This window comes from Condylura cristata, unplaced genomic scaffold (genome assembly GCF_000260355.1).
Source record: "Condylura cristata isolate star-nosed mole 26May11 unplaced genomic scaffold, ConCri1.0 scaffold00011, whole genome shotgun sequence".
Taxonomy (NCBI): domain Eukaryota; kingdom Metazoa; phylum Chordata; class Mammalia; order Eulipotyphla; family Talpidae; genus Condylura; species Condylura cristata.
Window position 1 is genome coordinate 22,596,688 of NW_004567112.1, and position 22,707 is coordinate 22,619,394.

Sequence of the window (22,707 nt, forward strand, 5' to 3'; positions counted from 1 at the left end):
TGTGTTCTAGTGCCTCCTAGTGGCTTAGCCGGGTAATAGAAATTGAGGTACTTCTGGGCGCCTGCTTAAATTCAGACTGAACACCTGAGTCCTAAAAAGTCATCTTTTCTGGTTGCCTTATTTTATAAACTGAGGCCCATGAAGTTGACATGGTGAGCTAATGTCTTAAGTCGGGTGGGTTTCCAAGCCTGTGTCGCTACTTCCGGCTACTGATCTCATGCTGTCAGCCTCTTTTTATTGAAGTTAGGTGTGTCTTTGCAGTTTTTGCCTCAAGAATCATTCCAGGGACTTCACCCTTCATACACATTGCCATGATCACTAACACAGCCAAACAGAAACTTTTGGTGTTATCTTTGCTGTAGAAAATGTTTATGCATTTAAAGGTTTGCTGAGCAACACACAGACATAGCTTAGATTATTTTTGAAGATCAATTTTTAAAGAATCAAGTTGATGGAAACTTTTTTTTTTAAAGATGTATTTATTTGTGCATACAGAACTGGGGTACAGGCCAGAGGCTCAGGGGCAGTGAGAGGATTCACCAGAGACAGAATGGGGAATAGAACAGGCAGACTGACGAAGTACACTGCTGAGGGGAGCAGCGGGCGGGTCAGGAGAGGTCTGCCATGCCATGTGGTCACCTCCGGGGCAGGCGGGAATCAAACTCATGCGGAAGCGGCTTTAGATTCTCAGTGCTGTGCTTTAACCCACTGTGCCACCAGGGAGGGCCTGATGGAAACTTTTTAAGGGATCAAATTGGGGCATTTTTAACTTCATGTAATAGGAAATTTGTGTTGAAGGAAGTCATGTAGGACTTCCTTCACCTCAGAAGCTGGGTAGAACTCAACAAATGGAATTCTAGGGAGACACAATGTGTGTAGAAGGCCCTAAAACGGGTGCAGCCTCCTCTGTGGTACCAACAGCCATGGTGATAGGGAGGCCCTGGCAGAAGAGGGCTCCTCTGCCCCGCCTGCCCTAGACTTCTCATTTTGAACAGGACCTGGGCCTCCACAAATGGCCCTTTGAATATCTGATGAAACAGTGAAGTGATGGCAATGTTATTTTGACTTTACAATGAGACAGGCATTGCTCTAGATGCTTTAACTCATTTACTCTTCATAACATTCTGATAAGGTAGGTATTGTTTTCCCATACTAAAGAAAGGAAAACAAGAGATTAAGTGACCCAGATCACAGCACCAGTAAATGGTGGAAGCTGGGTCTGTGCATAGGCAGTCAGCTCCAAAGGCTGTGGCCCTCGTTTGGTTCCGCTGCTTTCTCCCTCATCTTTGAGTCCCAAGCATTCACAGACCTGCTGGAGAGTCTGTGCATTGGGCGTGTGGTCCCTAAGTCAAGTGTCCTTCAGCTAAGTCAGCTCTAACTTCCCGTCCTTTTCTATCATTTGGTGGGTCCCTGTGGTGGTTGTATGAACACGGGGCGGGGGGAGGGGGCTAGTTTATTCCAAGTACTGCCAGGGGCTGTTTCATTGCAGGGACTCCATGGCCTTTAGGGACTTCACGGTCTTCAAGCCCAAGGAGTTACTTTGGAATTTTAACCCCGTCCTTTTTATTTAGTGATGGGAATTTTATTATTTTTGTCTCTTTAGTGAAGTAGCATTGCATTATAACATTGCATTGCATTCTGTAAGCCTCACATGTCCTTTGTGGAGAGTCAACATATGAATTACCACATTTAAGTTCCTGGGGGGTGGGGGACACCCAGTCTTCCTTCCTCCTGAACATCAGTCTGGCCGTTCTGCTCCGTCAGTGTCAGAGCTTCACTCGACCTCCACTTTGGCCCCGCCATCCTTGTGGAGTGAGCTGGGACACTGGTGGTGTTGGCAAGCTGGAGAGCAAACATAAATGAACTTCACAGTTCTGAAGCCTAAAAAGCTACTTTTAAAATTCTTTCTCTTTTTAGATGTGCTTTGCATCTCCCCGAAGGAAAATCTAATGTCACAGTTCTTGATACTCAGATCCGAAAGTTGCGATCCACATCTCTCTATCAGATACAAGAAGCAGCTGTGAGGATGAGAACTGAGCCCATAGAGATAAAGTCAGCATTGCTGGAGATGGAGGACTGGCTTGACAGGTTGATGCAGCTGGCCGAAGAGGTAGGACCTTTAAGGGCACTTGATGTGGAGGTATTTTACTGGGCCTCCAGGGAGAGGGGGTGGCAGAGGGGCTAGGACATTATTTTTTGGATACTCAGCAGGCCCGAGGGATGAGGAATCAATGATGGGTTGGATTAGGGACACTAATGAGTCACGGAAGGAATATTGCTAAAGTCGGAGCAGGAGAAGAATTTTGAGTGGGCAGTGCTGGTCTCTAAGAGGACAAACCATCATTGTCGTTGTTGTGATAGTCTCAGAATACTTTGAGTGATAAAGGAGCAGATCTGTGTAGTCCAGAGGATTAAGATGCCACCTTTGGTTGAGAGTAGAAAGACCTGAATTTGAATCCTGTATCTGTCAGGCTTAACTTTGAGCGAGGTAGTCAGCCTCTTTAAGCCTGTTTCCCCATGTGTAAAATGGACATACATGTAGTACCTACCTCACAGTCTTGTTGTGTGAAGAGTAAAGAAGACAATGAGTGAAAAGGGCTTACAACAGTGCAGGCAAACATAAGGAATAGGGCCCCCTCCTCTTGCCTCGCAGAGATGGGGATGGGGCGGGGTGGGGGTTAATATACTTGGATAGAAATAAATTTGAAAAATAACATTTGATTAGGGCTGATATTTACTTTATACTTTGTATACCTTGGCACTTTTAAAGCTTTCACCTTGAGAACCAGGAAAAAGGCTTCTTAAAAAAATGAACTAGTTCAGATTTGGAAAATATCGGATTGTAAAACAGGTGCTCTGTGTGTGTCCCATGAAACGTCTTGGATACTATCAATGGCTTTCTTCCAATGATAAACAAGATAACAGGGTATTTCCCTAAAGACCTGGCAGAGCCCACTAGGTGGGTTGGGCTCTCAGACCCCCCTCTCAGCCAGCCACTACCTGCCCCAGCCTGGCAGGCTCACGGTGTGGAGTTTGGGGCAAAGTCCTAACCAGAGTGCTTTTGTACTGAATGGTGCTGCAGGGCTCCAGTCCCTCTGATTTAGACTAACTATAGCTTCACTTCTTGTTCTGTCTACCCACGTGACCAGCCACAGAACAGCATGCCCGACATTATCATCTGGATGATCCGGGGAGAGAGGAGACTGGCCTATGCCCGCATTCCCGCCCACCGTGTTTTATATTCAACCACCAGTGAGGAAGCATCTGGGAAATTCTGTGGAAAAACCCAGACCATCTTCTTGAAGGTACATCTTCATTACTGCAGAATGGAAATACTTAAACGTAAAAGTCATGATCCACCGAAGAGGCTGCTTTATCATTGGCCAGTCTCTGAGCAGTTAGGGGCTGGTGATCAGTGCCTTCGTGTTCTGGCTCCTCTTTCTGGGCAGTTGGTCAGAAAAGTGTCCCAGGTCTGCTGACAGTCAATAGAGGATACTTCCATTGAGGTCTATGTGACATTCCTATTGACACAGCATTGTGAACCCTTTGCTTTGTGTCATGAATTCTCTCACTTCTACTGTGTGGGGAGCCAACCTTTGTTCCCCTTCACTTCTAGTGAACATTTGGGAAATAGGGACAGGGGGGCGGGGAGAGAAGGTAACATGGATATTCCATGAAATCTATGGCCATAATCAAATGGATCCTTGTGTTGAAAATTTTTGAGACTGGCTACTTTAGGATGGGAAAACTGACCACTTTCAGAATCAGGGGTTCCACAAGTGTCTGATGAAAACTACTGGTCCTCTCCTCCAGAAGAAACGCATCTCACCTGCATCCAGTATTTTGCATCTTATTCAGGAACTTCCTAGAATCCTTTGGTCCATCCCAGGACCCGGATGTAGTCTGTGTGCATATAGAGAAGCCAAGGAACCCCAGGGCTATAAACAAAGACCAGAATTGTCCCCAACAACACATCTTGATATATCCCCCATACCCTAGACAATCCCAAGCTAAGCTGTTTGAGAAGAAAAGCAAGCAGGAGAGAGTTCTCTTAAAACAAGAAAATATCTGTTAACATCCAATAAATGGACTTGCTCTTTAATCAGGAGGGTGAAAATAGAACCAGTTATTATCTTCTTTCAAGTACCTCTTGGTGGAATAAATTTTACTTAAGATAGAACCACAATTATAATTGACCTCAGCGGTGGGTGGAAGCAAACTGATTAATAAATAAAACTTCACAGGGGGTGGGAGAGGAGGCTAAGTGGTATTTTCTCTGCTCAGATTTAGAACTCAGTGGATAAACAGCAAAATGCTTTTGAGAGAATGTTTTATTTACGGATTGATTTTGTTAATACTCATTATCCAGTTTAGGGAGTCACTTAACTCAGTGAGCTTTTTGTTGGTTTTTGGGACCCCTTTACACTCTTAAAAATTTCAAGGAAACCCCCAGAGAACTTTTGTTTATATGAGTTATATCTATCAATATTTACTGTCCTAGAAATTAAAACCAAGAAGTTTTTAGTTATTCAATTAATTTAAAAATAACAATAGTAAACCTACTACATGTTAACATCAATTACATGTTTTTGTAAATATAACTACTTTTTAAAATCGGAGAACAGAGCTAATGTTGTCTAACATTTTACCAACTTCACCAATGTCTAACTTCACAAAAATGTGATTCAGGTTCTCAGATCTTCTACCTTTCAATAAGCTGTTTGGTTGAAATATATGAAGAGAATCCACACTCATGTAAAGATGTAGTTGCAGACGGAGGGGTATTGTCATAATCTTTTCAGATAATCATGGATGTTCACTTCAAATAAGTATAACGCTAAACTCAGTTAAGTGGTAACTTGAAGGTTGATTGCAATGTGGAATCTGAAACAATACCAGTGAATTTTTCATTCTCTGCTACATTAAAATTCTTTGATCTGTTTTACATTTGAATGATTCTTTTATCCTTGTATGATACTGTAACAGTAAATGATAGTCACTTAGAAGGCATTAGGTTCACTGAGTTAGCAGATGTTCCTACTGTTAACACATTTCATCATACAATAAAAAAAATGATAGTCTTTGTCTTAGGAAGCTACTCAGTTCACAATGAATTATAAAAGTTTTCTAAAATTCATTTTTATTTGAAACTTGAATATTATATTGGCAACAAAATACAGTTACTATATATGTATTTTTTTATTTTTAAAGATTTATTTATGTATACAGAACTGGGGTACAGGCCAGAGGTGCAAGAGTGGTAAGAGGATTCACCAGAGACAAAGCGGGGAGCAGAACAGGCAGAATAACAAAGTACACTGTTGAGGGGAGCAGTGTGTGAGACAGGAAAGGTCTGCCACGCCATGTGGGCCACCTCCCCGGCCAGGGATCGAACTTGGACTGAAGCGGCTGTGACTAGCTTTACAGTGCTGTGCTTTAACCTGCTGCACCACCAGGGAGGACCCTTATGTTTGTTTTTAAGAAAACATTGAAGTCTCAGCGCTATCAAGCTATAGCCATTCACTGCAGCATGAGTTTGATCCCCAGCCAGGGAGCTGACCCATATGACCCAGCAGACCTCTCCTGTCTCCCCTGCTGCTCAACATTGTATTTCAGTCCATCTGCCTGTTTTGCTCCCCACTCTGTCTCTGGTGAATCTTCTGGCTACACACCAGTTCTTGGGTAAATAAATAAATCTTTAAAAAAGAAAACACTGGAATAACCATGTTTATCTGTTAATAGCTGTTACAAGTAAATTCTATTGAGAAACAAAAGGCTAGTTCAATTCATATCTAACAATTGCTCAAGAGCTTCTATCCAGACTTAAGTTAATATGCAGCAAAATCACTTATTGTATTGTGCCCATCTCATTACAAAATACTGAAGAGGTAGGTACTCAAGGGTTGTGATCAAATGGGATCAGTAACTATTACTGCTTTACCAAGGGACTCTTCAGCGAAACTGGCACTCTGCTCTTCTCTGAGAGTGGTGGGGATAACTAATCCCTGTATAGTTGGTTTTGCTACCTTGGTTCCGGGTACAGTGGCTGGAGATTCAACCTCCATTGCTGTCCCACCATCAGGGCAGCAGATGTTATCCGTGACATCTCAGGGTTATTAGCAAAATAGTTTTTAATCTCAAGAACCTCCTGAAAATGTCTCAGGGACATGTAGGGATCTATGGGACCACGGCTTTCATTACTATTTTAATCTTTGCCGTAGGATCATTTGAAACTGTTTTAACCACAGAAACATAAAATTAGGCTGGTGAGGACAATGATGACATGTTCAGTCCCTTCTGGGCTCGGTCTCAATATGACGTGAAAGTCGGTGCCTGGGGTGACATGTCATATCCCCATGTATGTCTCAGTATCCACAGGAAAAAAGCAATGGTCCGAAGATGCCCGTGGAGTTGAGAGTGAACATCTGGCTGGGCTTAAGTGCTGTTGAGAAGAAGTTCAATAGCTTTGCAGAAGGAACATTCACCGTCTTTGCAGAAATGGTATGGTTAATGACATCAATGTCTTTTCCTTCTTGTAGAGGAGAGTGTTTACCTTTTTCATCCTTAGAGAAAACATTCTCATTTTGAGAACATCACCACCATTACCTATAATCCTTTCTGAGGGAACCACACCCTAAGAGGACAGGCAAATTCTGGTGTGAGCTTCTGTTGTCATCGGGGTACACCAAGGCAATGCACACTCAAACACTTAGAAATGAAGACTGTTGATTGGCACCCCTGAAGAAGCCTGCTTGGGGTCTGGGGGTAAGGGTCTTTAAATAGCAGCAGAATCTTTCCTCACTTTGGGGAGCCTCACATGAGCATGCCCAGAGAAATGCTACCAGAATCCTTCAAAAGGAGCAGAGATAATTTGTAACTCCTTCCCTGAGTTAAAATCCAATTAATTAAAATCCTTCCCTGAGTTTAAAATCCACTTAGTTAATTAAAGTCCCATTACAGTTAAAGCAGTCAAAGTAAATTTTTACAAACTTCTACAGTTAAAAGCAGAGTGACTTAGATCCATTTTTTATATTTTTCCCCTGAAATGCTTATTGATGTAATTTTATTTAATGTATTTAGTGGGTCCTTCTGCAAATTTTTGAATGATTCCATTCTCTTACTGGTAGGCCTCATTGCTTAAAAACAAAACAACACAGAAGACTATTCTCAGTCTAATTTAAATGTGTTACTGCTGCCTGCCTATACCTGGCTATTGGTTCAGGTATAGGCAGGTGCTAAACAACCTTACTGGTTCAGCCAGGTTCCCTGTAGAGTGCCTGGAAAAGGTGCCATCAGGTATATGATAGTAGTACTTCTGTGGGGTAAATGTTTCCCAGCGTCTAGGCAGCATACTTGCGAATAAAATTTTAGAAATCTGCATGTTCATAAGTTGAGGGATTTTATACATATATTTTTTTAAAGATTTATTTATTTATTCATACAGAACTGGGGTACAGGCCAGAGATGTGGAGGGTGAGAGGCTTCACCAGAGTCAGAGCGGGGAGCAGAACAGGCAGATCGACAAAGTACACTGCTGAGGGGAGCAGCGGGCGGGTCAGGAGAGGTCTGCCACGCCATGTAGATCTCCTCCCGGGCAGGCGGGGATTGAACTCATGCAGAAGTGGCTTTAGCTTCTCAGTGCTGTGCTTTAACCCGCTGCACCACCAGGGAGGGCCTTTATAGATATTTAAAAAATTAGATTCAGAGGACTATTTAGAGCCATTTTTAAAAAATAGAGAAATTAGCATGCTGTATCATTGTTATGAAATACTTTCACATTTTCAAAAACGAAACTATAAAATGTCATATTAAGTCCCAGTTTACAAATGGGAACACTGAATCTTAGAGAAATGCTTCACCCAAAGTGGCATAAACAGCCCAGGCTAAATCCTCACCTTCTGAGTGTAAAGCTCCTTCCCTTTCTGTCTTTGCTTAGCCTCAGTCCTAGGTGGGCTTGAAAATGTACAGCTGGCTTTATTTCTTCTCACTCATGATGTTTTTCCCATTTTTTATAGTATGAAAATCAAGCTTTTATGTTTGGAAAGTGGGGCACGTCTGGATTAGTAGGTCGTCATAAATTTTCTGATGTCACAGGAAAAATAAAACTCAAGAAGGAATTCTTCTTACCTCCAAAAGGCTGGGAGTGGGAAGGAGACTGGATAGTTGATCCTGAAAGAAGGTAAGTGTTCTGTCTTCTGGGGAAAAGAAAAAGGACATCAAGTTTTTCCTTCCAAAGTACCAAACATAACTATTCTTGATAATATTTACATGATGCTTATTGAGCAGGAATAAATCAAAGAACCATAGAAATTCACAGAAACCTGAATTCACATTCACATAATAAGATAAAAACATAAAAATCATCTGACAACATTTACTGAGTTCTTACTGTGTGTAATTGTGTCCAGCAGTGTTTTAAGCACTGGCCTCATCCCTGTTGAATGTAGACTACAGCCTGCAAGACAGGTAGTGTCAAAAACCATGCAGGGTTTGAGATTTTCCCCTGCTTGCTCCAGGTCACTGGCCAGCGAGAGGTGGGTACTGGCAGTCCATGCTAGACTTGCAGGCTAATCAAGTCCTTGGCCCAGTCTAGGAGAATAGCATCCCAAAGGAAGAGATAGGTCTAGTCCACTGAGCCTTCATTCCCACAAGACAACAAGAAAAGGCCCACGTGATACTTGTACATGCAGTGGATTGGACAATAGGAGAGGAACCCTGAGGCAGCGGGCCTGGACCTTTTATAATGGGTAGTAGGCTTGCTGGCCCTGTGCCTTCCAGGGCTGGGTGCCATATCAGCATCCTTGAAAAACACTAGGTAACAAAGGTTATGCGGCAGAAATGCAAGAGTTATCTTGCAGGTAATAGTCTTAGTTCCACTTTACATTCAACCACTTGTCCAAAAGCTATCATCTTGTGAGTTATGTAAATGGGGCTAGAACCCAATTCTAGCCAAGGCCCAAAGCCAGAACTCAATTATTATGCTGAAATGTTTGTAATAAACAGTAGAGGGTACATTTTAAAGGGGTAGATTGTGCAGCATGTGAATTATATCAAAAAGCTTATTAAAAAGAGAAACAGTGGCCCTCCCTGGTGGCGCAGCGGGTTAAAACGCAGCACAAAGAAGCTTAAGCCACTTCCGCATGAGTTCGATCCCCGCCTGCCCCAGAGGAGATCCACATGGCGTGGCAGACCTCTCCTGACCCGCCCGCTGCTCCCCTCAGCAGTGTACTTCGTCGACCTGCCTGTTCTGCCCCCCACTCTGTCTCTGGTGAAGCCTCTCACTGCCCCTGCAACTCTGGCCTGTACCCCAGTTCTGTGTGCATAAATAATTAAATCATTTAAAAAAAAAATAGTACTGAGGAGAGGGAGCACAAGCATATTTCCCCTGGATTCTGGTGGAAACCAAACACTGGTTTCCAAGAGCTGCCCATAAAATCAGAACCAGAACTCCCTCTTTTCTCTACCTCATGCCAATGCATTTGAGTCTGGAGGGAACAGGCTTGTGAAGCTGGATTTTAAATGCCAATGCATTTGAGTCTGGAGGGAACAGGCTTGTGAAGCTGGATTTTAAGGCCCTGAGCTAGAATTTGGTCTCTCCATCCACATTTGTCTTCTACAATAAAGCAGTCATCAGGAAGAAGGGGAAATCTGTGTGTTGGGTTTAATGTGTTAAGGTCCAGTGTTTGCATATGATTGCTTATAACCAAGGACACTTGCTTTAGATGCAGTTGGGGTCACTGGTGAGGAGGAAGGAAATGGGATTTGAATTGGGCAGAAGGAAGAAAGGTTCATGGGGAGAGGCAGAGGGAACTAATGGGAAAAAACAGAAGCTCAAAGCATTGGCAAAGTTGGATATGACCTCCGAGACCCTCTTGCGCCCCAGAGAAGTTATGGACAAGCCCAGTTTGTACAGACTGGGACTACTTATTTTCTGATTTCTTTCCAGTGCTTGATTCTAAGGGAGGGAAAAGATGTAGAGATGGTAAAGGAAAAAGAAACTTCACTGGAGCACATACCTGGCAGAAGACTTAAGTCAAAGTTGGAACCTCTGTGGTTTCCTGTATGGTTGTCAGGCGTTCCAAATTTAAGAGGAAAATTGACATGGCAGAGAGTCAGTATGGCTTTCTCGATTGTCCAGTGTAGTTTGGAGTCTTAAATAACCTGGTTTGGCTGGCTACCTAAGAACTATCTAGAAAATTAAGAATCCTCCCTTCAGTTTGTGTTACGTAAACCAGTAAGTCTTGAGTAGAAATTTCCACCCTTGGCCACATGTGGCTGTCTTCACTATATTTTTTTTAATTGGGTGCATGAGGATAGGGTACAGCATCCTATTCTTTTCAACAGTTGGCCAAGAGTTTTGCCAAGAAAAAGCTGAGCAGTCCTGAAGTGAAACCAATATGGAACGTGAGGTCCTTATAAGAAGCTGCCCACAACCCTGTTTTCCCAGTCTCCACCCTAATTACCGAGAAGGAACAACCCCACTAATCTGAGGAGTTCTCTGTAATTTAGGTCTCATTGTTCCAGCAGGCTCTTTCTTCAAAGGAATGTCAGAATCTGTTAGTACAAAGAGTAGTTTGGAATGGAGAACCCACAGGGGTAAAGTGAGGAGGAAACCCGGGCCACCCCTGGGGTGCAGATGCTTCCCAACCACTGGCAATAGCTGGTGTTGTCAGCTATCATTTCTTTCTTGGTAACGTGAGTCTCACCCACAGCTTGCTGACTGAGGCGGATGCCGGTCACTCAGAGTTCACGGATGAAGTGTATGAGAACGAGAGTCGCTACCCTGGGGGCGAGTGGAAGAAAGCCGAGGAGACCTACACAGACACGGTGAGCAGCTGCTCCTGAGATAAACCCTTGCGTCTTAGCTCTGTGAACCCTGATCAGTGTGTGAACCCTCCAAGTCTCGCTTCTCTTCTGCTCCTCCTCATGTTTGGAACAGCCTTAACAACAATAACAAACCACACAAGGGCAACTCTAACTATCTTCTGTGGGAGAGAAGTTGGGCTTTTACAACTAGATGTAGATACACAGTCAAGAGAGGTTGGGTTGTGCCATTTTTTTTTTTACAAGTTGTATTTATTATTTAGCTAGTTTTATAAATCATAACAAATCAAATGTCTAGGCCTTGTGACATATCTAAAAAGGAATTAATAAATATCCCTCCCCCTTATTCACATTCCACCCTCCCAGGGAAGGTGTATACAATTCTACAACTGTTATTTTTTACATAATATAACTTGGACATGTCTTGATACCACTATATGTAGAGTTATGGGATATTTTTTAAATGACTATGTATCCACTATAATTTTATTATATACACCCACTGTAATTTATTAACTGATCTACTCCTTGTGGGCATTTAGTTTTTCCCAGACTTTAGGACCTAAGTTTTAATACATATCTACTTACTGTGAAAGTTTATCTATGGGAGAGACCACTGATTTGCCTTGGTCAAGTTTTAATGAATGTCACATTTTGATGAATATTACCAAAATGCTTTCCAAGAGGTGTCAGTGAATATTTCCAGCAGTAGCATTTTAGGACTGCTTTCCTAAATATTCCATTTTAATGTTTTTCTCAACTTGGAAAAATGACTATTGTTCTTTCAATGTTCATATTCTTGATTTAAATTGAAGCTAAGCAATTCTCCATAGGTTCATGATTTGCCTTTATTTCCCTTACTATGAATTTTTTATAAGTCAGTTTTAATCTAGTTTTAAAAACAATATTTGACATAAACTTTGCTCTTGTCTAATTCTTACTCATGTGGTTAGCATCTAGAACCTTCAGTAGAAATACCCTGCACTTGAAAATATGTGTTTTCAATCTTTCTCCATCTTTGATGGCTTCTTTTCTAGTATACATTCTCAGTTTATATCATCTCACAAGATATATTGAACCATATGAATCTGCTAATATCTGGCCATATTAACCTATAAAAATAATTTCTTGTAACTCTTCCTAACATAGTCCTTAATGGTAGAAACAGGAGGTATTCTTAAGTACTTTTTGTATGGCAGTTGTGCATAAATAAATATTAGAGATTTTTCTGATGCTTATGTAAGGTGTCTAAGTTAGTACACAAGCACTGTAGTTAGGTGTAAGGATTAGTTTGTCCCATTGCAGCCCATTTAACACCATGAAACTTTTTAAAATTTTTGTTCTTATCTCTTTAAAGAACGGTGATAAAGCGGCATCACCTGGTGAGCTCACGTGTCCTCCAGGTTGGGAGTGGGAAGATGATGCATGGACATATGACATCAACCGTGCAGTGGATGAGAAAGGTAACACTTCAGAGCTCTCACCTGACTGCGGCTGCCGCAGACAGGCCTTGTGTAAGCAGAGTAAATTTACTTAGGAAGGGAGGAGTCTTAGCCCTGTTGGTCATGACAACTAGGTTATTTGGTGTTAACTGTGAACAGGTGCAAAGTCTAAGGGTAAGCCAGTCCTCAGACAGTTTCAGGGTGGGGCTGTCAAGAGACAGGAAGCAGGCTGGCTTCCTGAGGTGCTGGTGATTCAGGGTGAGAATTTGGGAAGGTGCTGGAATTCAGATTTCCTCTACTCCAGTTACATCCCATGACCTCTCTAGGAACACCACACTGAAGGCACTCCCACCCCCAGCTCAGAAAAAACTACACCATGCCTCTGAAACTGTCCTATTTGACAATAATGAAGGTTACTGACCTAACTTCTCTGAATGGCTTATCCTTTTCTCTGAAAACCTAAATGAATTCTAACATTTAAAATGATCAAAACCAGAAATTTGATATTTTTTCTAATGAGAACAAGTAGTATACAAAGGAACCAGCATTGCTACAAAAGATTTCAAATAGATGATAAACTTTTTTTACACTGCTGTACATACTAGAACTTGTAATAATTATTAGAATTGAGCACAAATGATGTACCTAATCCTAGCCCTACTGCATGCAAGCATTGCTTTGACTAATTCTTTCATGGAGGTATGTTACAATTAGCTGGAGAAATTGGACTCTAGGCAGGTTTACTGACTTGAAGGAACTTTTTAACGAATGGCGACCACGTCGTGTAGTGCTGGATCTGGACCCAGGCTGTGTGTGTTTTCAAAGCCCACTTCCTAATCACTGACCCCTCTGCCTCTTGGACTTGAGCTTCATTCTTGATGCACTTAATTTCCATGGGTAGCAGATGTATAAAGATGGAGAGTCCAAGGTCACCAGGGAAGCCTTTTGAAGTGGGCAGTGGGGGAATAGGACTGGATTCAGTTTGGCTGAACTGCAGCAACATGAAAGGAGCAGTGGCATCTGGTCTTGACAGCAGAGAATGTTTGGGGGCAGAGAAAGTGAAGGTTTCCCTTAAATTTGTCTATCTACCAAACACATCTTTCTAAAAATGGCTCACAAACTCTGTTCCAGGCTGGGAGTATGGAATTACCATTCCTCCTGATAATAAGCCCAAGTCCTGGGTTGCAGCAGAGAAAATGTATCACACTCACAGACGGCGAAGGCTGATCCGAAAACGCAAGAAGGATTTAACACAAAGTGCTTCAAGTACTGCAAGGGTAAGAGAAGCACCGGGAGAGGCTGGGCGGCCTCTGGCATCCAGACCACACAGAATGCTAGTTCACACTGCTGTTTCCAGAGAAACACTGTTTCAAGTGTCTAATACCCTTGCTTGAAGGTTCTCAAAGTGTCTCCATCCCAAGGGGCAAGAGCAGAGAAGCCCCACCCCAAATTTACTTTCAACAAGTTCTCCAGATGATTCCAAAGCAAGCTAAATAATTTTAACCATTCAAGAAGTAGCAATAGATACAGAAGTTATTTTGATAGTGTAAGTGGCAATAACTCAGGACTTGAAGTTAGATCAAGTCACTCAGATCATAACTTCATTTCCTCTCTCTTATACAACTTAGAATAATGATTAAGTGGAACAACACTGCTCAATAAAGGAATATTATGTTTTGTGTCTGTTCTGCAATGTGAAGTACAGAGTACACATCTACAATTTTAAAAAATCTATTTCAGGTGAGAAAATAATAAGAATAATGAACAGCCATATACCAGAGACATTTTGTGGGGGTGGAGTGGGGAATGGGATCAAAAACGGGAGAGGGAAATGCACGGGACTATGGTGATGGCACACAGGTGATGGGAAACCCACTGGGATTACAATTGAGATTAAAAAAAATGTACAAAATGATGTAAAAATAAGCTACTATCGTATATAAAAAAAAGTCTGTATTTTATCCCTATTTTATATATAATGCTCCCAGGGGTAAATAGATCTTCTCTAGTCCACGTGTCTACTAAGTGATAGAGCTGGTGTTTAAACCCCAGGCTAAACTAATTCCTAATAGTAACTCTTCCTATTCCACAAAGTGCTGGACTCACAGAACATACAACAGAGTTGCTCTCATTAGCTGGATGAGCTTCTCAGGCACAAAGTTGGAATCATTATCACTTTTCTCTTTCTTGCCTGCTTTGAAATTTGTTCCGAATAAATAATAGAGTAGAATGATGAGCTGATGAATGAATATTTGTTACCAATATCCCTCTGTCTGTGGGTTAAGAAGTTTCTAGAGGCTCTTGACTTTATCCTTCCACATGAAGTGGGTAGAACACTGAGCCACCATTCAGAAGACCAGAAATTTGACTCAGTTCTATCAAGGAATATGGTTGAGACTTGAATCATATCCCCTAATTTGCCTCCTTACTGGTGACATAAAATATTTCAATGCCACGGTTGATACTGTTATAAGATTATAAGATCATGTTTGACCTGAATTTTATGTTTATTCAGAGTTGAAAAGAAAAATCACTTCCATGATCATATATGGTATGGGTATATATGAGAATATATGATCTCTTATTTCTGAGCTCATAAATATCACTCAGTATTGCTTCATATTTACTACCTCTAATCAGACTTTTAAGATACTTACATTAAATTTTCCTCACCAGAATGTTAACTCCATGAAGGACACTCAGAGCTTAACACCATCCCTGTTGGATGAATGGAATAAAACACAGAAAACTGAGATCATTTGTATAAAAATAGCTTTTGAGATTAAAAAGTAGTCACTAGTGATTATTATAGAAGTAATATACCCTTATCTAGTAGCTATGGCAGTTACTTAAAAAGGCACTTTACTCCTAGTGCCACTTTTTCTCTCCAAATAAAAGATGAAAATAATGTTTTCCAGAGTGTATTACAAGAGCAGTATTGTTAATGGAAGGAGAGAACAGGAAGCAATTTGCCGGTGCAGTATTTGCTTTATGTCCCCAAGTTGAATAAGGTGCTTCCCTGGGGCTTGGCCACCACACTGGAGCATTCGTCATTCCTAGCCAGCTCTCCACCTCCACGGGCCACCAGCTCTGCCAGGGACGACAGCCTGCCTATTTTTGCTCCTGCTGTATCTGTGACTACTAGCATTCCAGTTAATATGTTTCTAATACGATTTTATTGACCAAATCATCTGTTTTGTCAATATTAGGGTGATGACAGTCATCATCATCATCGTCATCATTGGAAGTTTTCTGTTTTAGGCCATGGAAGAGTTAGAAGACCAAGACGGCTGGGAATACGCTTCTTTAATTGGCTGGAAATTTCACTGGAAACAGCGCAGTTCAGATACCTTTCGCCGTCGACGCTGGAGGAGAAAAATGGCTCCTTCAGAAACACATGGTGCTGCTGCCATCTTTAAACTAGAAGGTGCTCTTGTAAGTAATGAGAAGCCAAAGCTCAAATAAAACAGGTGTTGGATATCCCCTCTGGCTCCATAGAAGTCCCACCAGTACTGCAAGACTGCATGCAACTCGGGGTGGCCTAAGAAAGTCAAGCATCCTAGGTGATCCATGAGTCTTGTAGGACAATAGAGTATTAACATGTGGAAGGGTCTGAGAGATCCTGCTGTGGGCCCATTTAACCTTGTTTGAGCTAGTGTTTGCCAAATATGCCTGTGCCAGAACCCTGCTGCCTATTAATGTCCCAGGCACAGGTTCCGTGGATCATATCTTGGAAACAATCATGAGTCAGCAAACCAAGTTAAATGCACAGATGTGAGAGGAGGGAAACTTATGAAATTGGAGAAAAGTTCATATGGAAGCATAATTAATAAGACATGGAGAAAGAAATGTGGAAGAGAAATGAGTATGAAAATGGCAGTGATTGACCTAATAGATGGTGATCAGGAACCAATGTGAAATGCAACCTACTTTATACTTCTACAAATACAAAATGTCAATGTATATTCTATATAAAGATAAAAATAGATTATTAGAGACATAGTTATAAATATAAAATATGCATTATTTCTATTTCTGCACTGACCCTGCAATGTTCTTCCATTGCTATTTCTTCCCCTCTCCCCATCTTTTCAATCCTCTATTTATCCTTTACACTTTTCCTTTTTTTCTTTCAGCAGGGTTTGGTAAACCTGGACTTGAGGTAGAAGGTCTGGCTGCAACTTCCTGCTCTGTCGCTTTCAAGCTAAGTGACCGTGTTGAAGTCACTTGCTGTCCTGGGCTTTATCCCTCTTTAGAAATGAGTAATCAGATGAGAATATCTCTTTTAAAAGTCACCATTCTGTGTGCTTGTGATTCATGCCTCTTTGTTGTAAGGCATCACCCAGGGGTTTGTTCTGCCTCTGTAGGGTGCAGACACTTCTGAGGATGGAGAGGAGAAGTCGGAGAAGCAGAAGCACAGCGCCACCACCGTGTTTGGGGCAAACACACCCATGGTGTCCTGCAAATTTGACAGTAAGCTTCCAGCTTAGATCGTGCGTGCTGGTCTGTGACTTACAGCTCAAGCTAACTCCCCAAATATGATGAGATAATTCATTGTGACTTTTACTTTCATCAGTTGAGACAGAGGATATTTTTAGCTTGTAGTCTTAAAACTCATTTTTAGGGAAGAGGGAGATCAGATCATTGATGTCCAATGTGTTTTCATTCTATCTGTTAAGTCTCCCGAGTTCTTTCAATTAGGAAAAAAGTTTCAAAAGTAAAGGTTGGTTTCAGTCACTGCCTTTGGGAATTTTGGAATTAGGCACACTTAGTAATTAATAACAGCAACTTTTCTATTGTAGTTGCCAAGCACTGTACCTATATTACCTCATTTAATCCTGTTAGCAATCCTAGAAGGTAGGTACTATTACGGTTCCAAGTTTTACAAATGAGGACACAGAGGTGCAGAAAGACTGAAACCAAGGACTTAACCAAGGTCTTACCACTTGTAAAGCACTAGATAAAATTTGAAAGCAAGTGGTCTGATGCCCAGAATCTGCGCAGTGAATCACAGTACTATTCAGTGGTGTGTTAGGGGGAGAAAAGGAGACTGTTTAGTAGGTACATTAATAAGGATAAGGAGATATGGGATTGAAGCATCAAGGAAACATTTAGAAGGTAACTGTTTCTAGACTTGGTACTGAAATCATATAGGAAGCCTTATTTCGCAAACTCTGGAGCCCTAGTTTCATTTTAAAGGGTAGTGATGACAAACAGTACCCTAAACTCAGGCAGTGCGCATCAGGGGTGATGTTCTGACACACTGATTGACACACTTGAACTGACTGTGGTATTTTAAAAATAAGTTCGGCTTTCCAGGACACAGATCTACTTTGGGGAAGACACATCATTACCTTCCTAAATGTTCTTTATTGTAGAGAATTAGATTTGGGTGACCCATCTATCTGAGATAGATTATCTCCAAATGCAACCATTGTGTTTCTTGTCAATAACCTCCATTCTGTTTTGTTTTGTTAGAAGTCTACATGTACCATCTGCGCTGCTACATCTATCAAGCCAGAAACCTCCTGGCTTTAGACAAAGATAGCTTTTCAGGTAAAAGAAAAAAAAGTCTCTATCTCACTGCTAATATTCTACAGCAGGCTAAGTTGATTGTACATTTTTACAAGGAATACTTTTAGTTAATTTCTAACAACAAAAGGTCTTTCCATGTTGAGATTAATTTGATGTGTATGAAGCACACGACTTAATCACTAGGTAATCACTGAGTATGTCGAGCACCGATCTCAGTACTGGAAAGATATAGAAGACATGTGGTTGCTTCATTCAGTCATTCAGCAATCAGAAGCACCAGGTAGAAAAGTAGTTTCTGTTCTGTCTCTCCTCATAGTTGCACTCCCTTAGACTCTTCTGTTGATTGATGTGTTAAGATCCTTCCTATTTTTCCTGCAGCCCTTTCAAGTTGTCAAAAAGATCACAGGTTTACCTATTTACATACAACCCCAGACTTGAAGCAATTTGGAGCTTCTTTTGACCAACTTAGCTGCCTGTCCCCCAAATCCCAGGGGGGCTTCATCTCTCCTCACATTGACACCCCACTGGATTTGTTCCTTTTGAACTGGTTCTATTGGAGAGGGGTAAGGGAGGGGAAAAGGTCAGAAGGCCTACGGCTTGGGGATTTGTGGTATTGCTTGTGGGACCATGAATGGGTCAGAGGCCACGGGGGTTGTCGGAGGAACATTCCAGCATAGGACCTGAAGGGCCCCAGAGCTTCCTGGGCTTGCTATGGAAAACAATTCTTGACGCCATTGCCTGACACTTTGGCATGCTCACATCAGTTGTGAGGTGCATTCCAAATACTGATGTTACCTAACATTTGCGAATAATTCTCTTTTCTTCCAGATTAGTACAGATTCCAGGTTATTAAAAAAAAAAAAAAAAACCTGACATCTCCAAAATGGTTTTGAAAGCATTTTTAAGTATTCACCACCAGGGGCCACTCAGTCACTGAAAGTCAAAGTTAGAGAATGCTATCAAAACTGTTAACTAAAAGTACAGAAATTCTAAGCGCGTTCTCTGCAGTTTGGATTCTAAGATACATTCTTAGAGCAAAAGTAGAGACCCATTCATATGATACTTCAGTGCTAGAAACCAAATGTCTTTTCTTCTCATGGAACAGTTTCAGGTTCACTGTTAGTTACGTTTCAGCTAGCCAGCATCCAGGCACTTGCAGAACTTTTGGTAATTTTGCATGGTAAAGACCCAGAACCATGGCGCTTTTTTTAAGTTGCATTTTGAATAGTGACTGTACCAGTTGATGTGTCCACCAGCAGTGTTCTGGAGACCACAGTTGACATGTCCATCAGCCGTGTTCTAGAGACCCCTTTTTCTACCTCCTTGCTAGCATTTATCATTTGCTGTCTCCTGTCTTTTTAATGATAAACATCCTAGCAGATTTGAGGTGATACCTTATTCTGGATTTGATTTCCACTTCCTTTATGATTAATGATATTGAATGTTTTTCATGTACTATGGGCCATTTGCAAGTCTACTTTGGGAAAAATGTCTGTTCAGACACTTTGCCCATTTATAAATTGGGGTTTTGTTTGTTTGTTTTTTGCTATTAATGTATGAGTTCCTTGAATATTGTGGATGATAGTCCCTTATTTGGATGTGACTTGAAAATATTTTTTCCTGTTTCAGTTTGCCTTTTCATTTGTTGTTGATCTCCTTTTCTGTGCAGTGATATGGGATCTTTCCCTTTTATTCTTAGTCCAGCTAAAGGTTTGTCTATTCTTGTTTAAAAAAAAAAATCAGTGTCATTGATCTTTTTGATTATTCTAATTTCTATTTTGTTTATTCTCTCTGATCTTTATTATTTTCTTTCTGCTACTAACGTTGGGCCTGATTTAGTCTTCTTTTTAGGTTCTGTTAAGGGGGAGGATGTCCTAAAGAAATTCTGCAGAGTGTTGTGGACTTCACCCCCTACTCCAGCTTTCTGGACTGTACCCCCTACACCAGTGATTGGAAACTACCACTCCCAGCAGTACCAGGGAGAGAACTGTGAGGACCCAAGGGCAGAGCTAAGCAGGCATTTTGCGACTTTGGGGGGTAAATATGGCACCATTTGCTATGCCTCTCGCTCGGGAAATGGCTCTGGGGACCACGTGACTTGGGGCTTTCAGTTAGTTTGTTACCAGAACTCCAAGTCAGCTAAGCTGCTGCAAATGGTACCCTGTTTACCCCCCAAAGTCCCAGAATGCCTGCTTAGCTCGGCGCTTGGGTCCTCACATTTCTCTCCCTGGTACTGCTGGAAGTTATAGTTTCTAATCACTGGAGTAGAGGGTAGAGTCCAGAAAGCTGGAGTAGGGGGTGGAGTCCACAAAATTCTGCAGAATTTCTTTAGGACATCCTTCTCCTTAACAGTTTTGTTTGTTTGTTTGTTTACTCTAGGCCTTGATTACCTGCTTTGCTACAGCCCACAAATTTTGAAACTGTTTCCATTTTTATTTATCCCAAGATATTTCTCTTTTGATTTCTTCTTTGATCCATTGGTTGTTCGGTTGTTCATGAGTGTGTTGTTTAATCATCACATATTTGTCATGTTTCCGTTTCATAGGTTACTTCTTATTACTTAGATTACTTTCATGCCCTCTTCAACTGTGGTTGAAACAAGGTTTTCTACTATTGCAGATTGTATATTTCACGAGCATCTGAGCCTTTCTCTTGACTAATACACCCTTGAGACTTGCCATCAATATTTACTGAATGTAGGGAATATCACTGACACTAATAGGACAATAACCAACATCTATTAAATACTCTATAGAATGAGCTCTGCACTAAGTAGCTTACATTCTCTTTATCATTTCCTTCTCTAACACTTTAATTGCAAGGAGAAAGGAACCAAAATTTAGGAGACTATGTATTTTTTTTACCAAGGGCATGTTGCAGGGATGGAGGTGGGATTTGAACACAGGTGTTTCCAGCTGTAGAGCCTGCACTCATAGCCACAAGTATAGTTCCTTCCCCACTGAAGATTCCGTGCCCTGCTAAAGTTGCTGGAAAATACTCCAGAAGGAGAACACCTAACACACTTCAGGTACTTCTGCTGCAGAGAAAGCTCCCACCACACCATGCCACCCTGCCCATGACAGACTTTATTTTCTAGAACCTCTGTCTTCCAAGTGTGCAGTGGGAAGCCATGATCAGTGTAGCTGGGGGAAAAACATATGGTTGAGATGCATGCTCTTGGAGAGCTAGACTTTGGTCATGTCTCTGCTATGATTCTCTTTTTCTGATTTAGATCCATACGCCCATGTTTCCTTCCTCCATCGAAGCAAAACCACTGAGATCATCCACTCAACTCTGAATCCTACGTGGGATCAAACTATTATATTTGATGAAATTGAAATCTATGGGGAGCCTCAAACAATCCTACAAAATCCACCGAAGGTTATCATTGAACTTTTTGACAATGACCAAGTGGTGAGTAATTTAGAATTTCTAAAATGACTTGGAAGATGGTGGAGATTTAGATCCATCAGGGAACTGAAGGATTGCTATTCTTTAGGGCAAAGATGAATTTTTAGGACGTAGCATGTGCTCTCCTCTGGTGAAACTAAACTCAGAAATGGACATCAGACCCAAACTTCTCTGGTATCCTGTGATGAATGGAGACAAAGCCTGTGGGGATGTCCTTGTAGCTGCAGAGCTGATTCTGAGGAGCAAGGTACTTATTAAAATCTCACTCTTCTTCCTTCAGAGTATGTGCCTACACACTTGTAAATAACACGGAAAACTCATTACTGGAACTAAAGAGAGGCACTGAAATGCCTATGTTTGTTTTACAGGATGGCTCCAACCTTCCTATTCTTCCCTCACAAAGGGCACCAAATCTATACATGGTTCCCCAGGGGATCAGGCCTGTGGTTCAACTCACTGCCATTGAGGTATGCTGCTCTGTCTTGTGAGTCAAACAGAATAGATGTAGCAGCAGAACTTTAATTTTTTATGCAGGAAAAAGACTCTTGCTACACATTCTCTCTGTCTCAAACCTCCTTTAGAATTTTCCCCAAATTTGCAATTTTCCCGGAAATATAAGGCTTACTGAAACAACAAGAACCTGTTAATTCCAGCATTACTGAGAGAACTGTAATTTACTGGACAGCAGTAGATCTCTGAGTTTTGGAAGAGTGAGCACGGAAAGAATTCAGTGTCATTCCTGTGTGTGCAGACAGGAGGGGGCTCCAGGGAGAGCTTGGGAGGTGGAGAGTGGGAAGGGAGTAATGGAATAATGGAAAATGGTGACATTCGGAGCAAATACAGACTGATGGAACTAATGGGGTAGCATAGTGGACAATGTCTGGCTTACTCCCTAGGTCCTCCCTTGTCCAGTCTAGCAGCTGTTATCTTGAGGTTTCTGTTCTCAGCCAGTCTGGCTAAGAGCTCTCAAAGATTGATGCAGATGGCATTAAGCCACAGCTATCAATTTTGAAAACCTTCATGTCAGTGTGCTAAGAGATTTACACTTGATGCTCAAAATAACCCTCTGATAGATAATACTATGAGTCCTGTTTGTAGATGAGAGAGAGGTTAACTCACTTGCCAGAGTTCACATAGCTGTGGTACAGCTCAGCTGGGATTTGACTTCTGCCCTCTTAATTGATGTTGTTGGGAGAGCTGTGGGGTGCCGTGAATGGGATCCTTGGGTTCTCTCTGAGAAAATGTTTCATCACAGTTCTGCTTTCAGTGGCATATGGCAAGTTTCCCCATGAGGCAGCGATGTTGCTATATCCAAAAGGGCAGACTTATTATATAAAAAAGAAGTTGCTTGTACAGACATAAGAGGGCAGGAAGAGTGAACTGAAAGGGTCAGTTTGTTAAAAGAGATGCCGGGGGAAGCTGCCTCTTGCCAGTGCAGAGATTGTACGAATACAGTATTCTCTTTGGGGAGGGGTTCACACCTATTGTTAAATTA

General features: G+C 41.6%; 1 protein-coding gene across 2 annotated transcripts in view; it reads left to right on the forward strand.

Moving 5' to 3' along the window:
• Positions 1-22,707, forward strand: part of MYOF (myoferlin) — a 120,391-nt gene that overhangs the window by 60,762 nt on the left and 36,922 nt on the right. For both annotated transcript variants that reach the window (XM_004680619.2, XM_004680620.2), the window contains 13 exons: positions 1,918-2,110; positions 3,150-3,305; positions 6,370-6,501; positions 8,016-8,179; positions 10,713-10,827; positions 12,182-12,287; positions 13,398-13,543; positions 15,528-15,701; positions 16,634-16,739; positions 17,745-17,822; positions 21,034-21,215; positions 21,301-21,459; positions 21,581-21,679. In XM_004680619.2, coding sequence (XP_004680676.1) covers positions 1,918-2,110; positions 3,150-3,305; positions 6,370-6,501; positions 8,016-8,179; positions 10,713-10,827; positions 12,182-12,287; positions 13,398-13,543; positions 15,528-15,701; positions 16,634-16,739; positions 17,745-17,822; positions 21,034-21,215; positions 21,301-21,459; positions 21,581-21,679 — 1,810 coding nt within the window. The remainder of the gene's footprint in view (positions 1-1,917; positions 2,111-3,149; positions 3,306-6,369; positions 6,502-8,015; positions 8,180-10,712; positions 10,828-12,181; positions 12,288-13,397; positions 13,544-15,527; positions 15,702-16,633; positions 16,740-17,744; positions 17,823-21,033; positions 21,216-21,300; positions 21,460-21,580; positions 21,680-22,707) is intronic.